At 64.1% G+C, this 4,154-nt stretch overlaps 1 protein-coding gene across 5 annotated transcripts; it reads right to left on the bottom strand.

The window, feature by feature from the left end:
• Smim1 (small integral membrane protein 1 (Vel blood group)) lies at positions 1-2,964 on the bottom strand. Of its 5 annotated transcripts, none has more exons than XM_013033264.1 (5): positions 2,909-2,964; positions 2,530-2,647; positions 701-810; positions 409-522; positions 1-145 (listed from the first exon to the last, which is right to left on the bottom strand). In XM_013033264.1, the coding sequence occupies exons 4-5, from the start codon at positions 513-515 to the stop codon at positions 19-21; spliced, it is 234 nt and encodes a 77-aa protein (XP_012888718.1). In that variant the 5' UTR covers positions 516-522; positions 701-810; positions 2,530-2,647; positions 2,909-2,964; the 3' UTR covers positions 1-18. The 5 variants fall into 5 exon arrangements, with proteins under 5 accessions (XP_012888718.1, XP_012888701.1, XP_012888725.1 ...); XM_013033247.1 differs by having other exon boundaries at positions 701-780; XM_013033271.1 differs by lacking the exon at positions 701-810 and having other exon boundaries at positions 2,909-2,958.
• Positions 2,965-4,154: the final 1,190 nt, after the last annotated feature.

Here is a 4,154-nt window from a genome sequence, read left to right as displayed (position 1 = left end):
GAGCACGTGACTTAGAATTTATTTGCACTTGTGCACATAGTAACCGGTGACATAGCCCAGGATAAAGATGACCCAGAAAAGGGCAATTCCGCCGAGCACTTTCATGGCGACCCCCAGCTTGCCTGTGCAGAGCTTCTGGAAGATCCTAGAGAGAGCAGCAGTGGGAGGTGAGGCCTGGCCAAGACACAGGCGAGGCTCCTGAATGTGCTGTGGGACGGGCTGCGGGGGGGGAAGGGGGGGGAGACCCAGGCCCTACGGGAGGCCGCCAGCCATCAGGGGAGGCCCGGAAGGCCGAGGGTGGGGCGATGGGCTGCCAGCACCAGGGCTGCACCTGGGGTGGGCTGGCACAGGGAGCTAGGCCCCGGGGTGGGCAGGGCGTTGTCTGCGGAGCAGCCCGTGGGGCCTCACCTCCTGCAGGACGACTCCTCCGTGCTGGAGACAGCAGCCATGCTGACCTCGTCCCGACTGCTGTCATCCCACCTGCTGTAGTGGACGCCGCTCTCCTGGGGCTGCATGCCGCCCCTGGGGGAAGGAGGTGGACTCAGCACAGCCCCACACCGGGCCGGTAGGGGCTGACTGGGCGCGAGAGGGGAGGGTTGGACTGTGCTCACCTGACTCACCAGGGTGGTAAGTAACTAGCTCAGGTCACGTGGCTTCAGGAGTGGGAGCAGCCCCTGGGGCCTCCTCCAGCTGGACTTACCAGGACAAGCTGGCACAACTCACACTAGGACCCAGTGGTCAGGCCTAGCTGCTGCGGCCAGTAACTCTTCCTCCTCAGCCCTGCAGAAAAGAGCAGGGCTGCTCCAGAGGCTGGCAAGGGAAGGGATGAGCAGTAGGCAGTGACTGGTACGGCCAGTGCAGCCCTCCAGGGCGGAGGCCTGCAGCTGTCCTCAGCCCCCCCCCCCCATGCGGTCTCACCCCGTCTGCACAGGGGTTATGCCAGGCCCCTGGGGGGCCCATGCAGGCCAGCAGACCACACAGCCCAGGGCCAGAGAGACCCACTGTGAGGCCAGGTCCTGCTCCGACTCACAGCGCTGGGACTCAGCTCAGGTATCCCAAGAGCAGAGGGAGGGCTGGGACTGAAATGAGGGTCAGAGTCACATTAGAGCCACCACATGTCGCCTGCCCCTGACTGGGGGTGGGGGAAGTGGGGGCCTCTTGACCTTTAACCTCTGACCTCTGCTAAGACCTCCTGTTTACCCAGAGTGTGGGTGAGGCACTGGAAGGCCACGATCACCTAAGCCGTGGGATGGCACTCAGTGTCCTTTTATGGTGTCTGGCCCGGCAGGGGCTGCCTACACAAGCGGCCCCTCGTGCCTGGAAACGGAGCTGCCCTGTCCTTCCGGGAATCCTGCACACTCAGGCCTGCATGCACAGCAGGCCCCTGCTCCGTGAGAAAGCAGCCCTGAAACTCAGGACTTCCCATCATGCATCCGTGTGTCTGCCCTTGCCCTGATGTCAGGCTGACGTGGGGGGGGGGGGGGCGGAGGAGACTGTAAGAAGCCCAGCCACCGGTGGGAGCTGGTGGCTGATGCTCAAGTTTCAGCAGCTCCTGGAGTGTGGACCCTGCCATCTGGGCGTGCCGGGCAGCAGGGTTCCTGGAGAGCGTGATCTATTGCAGGCAGCTCACCCATCCCTCCTGGTGGGCAAAATCTCCAATCTTGCCTCTGGCAGCAATGAGCCGGCATCACATGACAGCTACTACTGGGCTAAGATAAGCGTAACACCTTTGGTCTCCTTTCCCAAATCAGTAGGTGTGTGCCAAGTGCCGGGTGCACGGGGAAGATGGTGCTTTCATGAAGCAGCCACTGATGGGAATCGCCTCACTCTCAAAACCCCACGCTCCTCACAGCCCATGGACCCCCACCCACTGGGGGCCAGTGTTTGGAAAAACATCAGCCCTGGCCCTTTCTAAAAGTGCACATTGCCTCTGGAAAGACTGTCTGCGGTAGCTGCTGAATTTCACAACTAATTACTTCCTCATTTTGCTATGCTTAGATCCTGGGCCCCCTCCCTCTGCACCCCTGTATCTCTGACTCTGCTTTGTGTGTGTGGTGTCCTCTGCAGTGAATATTAAAATCTAGTCTGATCTGTTGACCAGTCTCCTTTCTTTCATCCACTAGATCTTCCCTAACAGCCACCCCTTTCTTTTCCTTCTCCTGGCTGGGAAGGCATGAGCAACTCAGCCTGCACATAGTCCTGTCTCCAAACCCACAGCACCTGCTGCCTTCCTACAGGCTCCTGGGTGTCTGGATTGTGGTCCTCAATTGTTTCCAGCTTTGGATCCTGTTCTTTGCTGATGAAGGCAGAGAACACATGGCTCCCAGACTATCTGGACAAGGCCACCAGGAGCCAGTGAGGAACTCTGAGCCCGGCTCTCCAGGCCTTCCCTCACCCCAGGTCTGTGCAACAGCTACAGGCCTGGCCAGGACCCTAAGAGCCAGCTCTCGCCCCCCTCTGGGGAGGGTGTGAGCCCAGCATTGCTGCACAGCCACTCCCCATTAGATCCTCTGGAGACCCCGCACTTACAGATCAGATCTGGAAGCTGCAGCTCTGGGCCCCGGAAGGAGGTCAGAGTCTGGCCAGGGGCTCCCACCGCCTCTGAGCTGGCCGGGCCGGGGCGCGATGTGCCAGAGGATGCCTCGGCCTTAAATAAGCAAAACGCAGGTGAAGGGAGGCGCTGTGGGCTGGCAGAGGGGAGGGGAACTGGCCAGAGGGTGTCCCTGGCTCTGGAGGGGGCGGGCGGGCAGTTCCGGGCCTGCTGGACAGCCCTGCCCAGCCCGGGCAATCCTCTAGCGGGGGCTGGGAGGGGGCTCGGAGAGTTCAGGAGGGCCCCAACGAGGGGAGTCCAGCCCCACCTCCTCCCTGGGCCTCGCCGGAAGCCACAGCCTCGGTCCAGGGGTCTCACCTGCGCCCCCACCGGGCCGCTGCAGACGCTTCTCCAGCACACTGGGGCGGGGGCGGGGCCTGCCTGGGGGCGGGGCCTGGGCGGAGCTAGGATCCTCGGACATCTCCAGGCACCGGGGCGGGGCGAGGGCGGGGCCTGGGCGGAGCTAGGCTGCGGTGGGAGGGGCCGTCCCGGCACATGGGCGGGGACGGGGGCCTGGGCGGAGCCAGGCCGCGGTGGGCGGGGCCTGCGGGGAAGAGTGGGCCGGGTCTGGGCGGGGGTGGGCGGGGCCGAGGCCCCGGCTCCGGACTCCGGCTCCAGGCCGCGCCCGCCGCGGGTGCTCCCCGAGCCGCCGGGTCCGCTCAAGCGCTGCGGAGGCTCCTGGAGGCGCCGTCGGCTCAGAATCCGGGGTGAAGGGAGGTCCGGCTGGCGCTGGCCTGGCTGCCTCCTGGAGAACGAGGACCCGGGCTGCCCGCGTCCAGTCCGGTGCGGGGGACCGGGGGAGGATGGCGGACATTCCTTCCTCACACTCGGCCTTTGACCCCAAGCCCGTGCAGTCCAAACGGCCGGGAGCAGAGCCGGAGGAGGCCCCTCCCCCGCCCCTACTCCCCACCCCGTCACCCACCTCCCACCATCACCCCCCACCCCGACCACCATCACCCGCCTCCCACCTCCACCCACCAGCTCCCTCCATCCTACCCACCATCACCCACCTCCCACCCCACCCACGTCACCCACCTCCCACCCCCCTCCCCACCGTCTCCTGAGCGTGGCCCAGGCCTGAGGCATGGCATGATCCATAGACAGTCTGCCTGGAAAAGCTAGTTCCATCCCCAGAACCACAAAAAATAAAAACAAATTGTGAGAATGTAGGCCAGTCAGTGAGGCCCTGGCGAGAGAGGAGAGAGACAGACAGACAGACAGACAGACAGAGGCTGGTGAGGTGAGGCAGGAGAGGGGTGGGCTTGGCTGGGAAGCCAACAGGAGCCCTGTCCCTGCAAGGTAGGGCTCAGGAGGTGTCCCTTCTGGGTGTGGCTCCAGGAAGGAGCTCCCGGCCCCTGCCAGTCTGTGGCCCCCCAGTGAGGGAGCTCTGGGATGGGGGTGGGTACCAGGGAAGGAAAGACCACAGGCAACACCAGGGTTTAATTCTGTCTCCGATAGTGCTTCACCCAAGGTGGCTTCCCAGCTGGCTCCTGGCATGCTCTGGACAACCCAGGTTCCTAGGGTCCCAGGCTGGGCCAGCCTCCTGCTGGGGTCCCAGCTAGGC

The sequence above is a fragment of the Dipodomys ordii genome, unplaced genomic scaffold (assembly GCF_000151885.1).
Source record: "Dipodomys ordii isolate 6190 unplaced genomic scaffold, Dord_2.0 Scaffold6, whole genome shotgun sequence".
NCBI classification, from domain to species: domain Eukaryota; kingdom Metazoa; phylum Chordata; class Mammalia; order Rodentia; family Heteromyidae; genus Dipodomys; species Dipodomys ordii.
This window is presented reverse-complemented; position numbering and strand designations above follow the sequence as displayed.

What these genes read in the sequence shown, in the direction of transcription:
- Smim1 (XM_013033264.1), bottom strand. Translation starts at nt 515, where the DNA reads ATGCAGCCCCAGGAGAGCGGCGTCCACTACAGCAGGTGGGATGACAGC. An exon ending in GAGGAGTCGTCCTGCAGGAG is followed by an intron (nt 146 to 408) that starts GTGAGGCCCCAC and finishes TGCTCTCTCTAG; the next exon opens with GATCTTCCAGAAGCTCTGCA.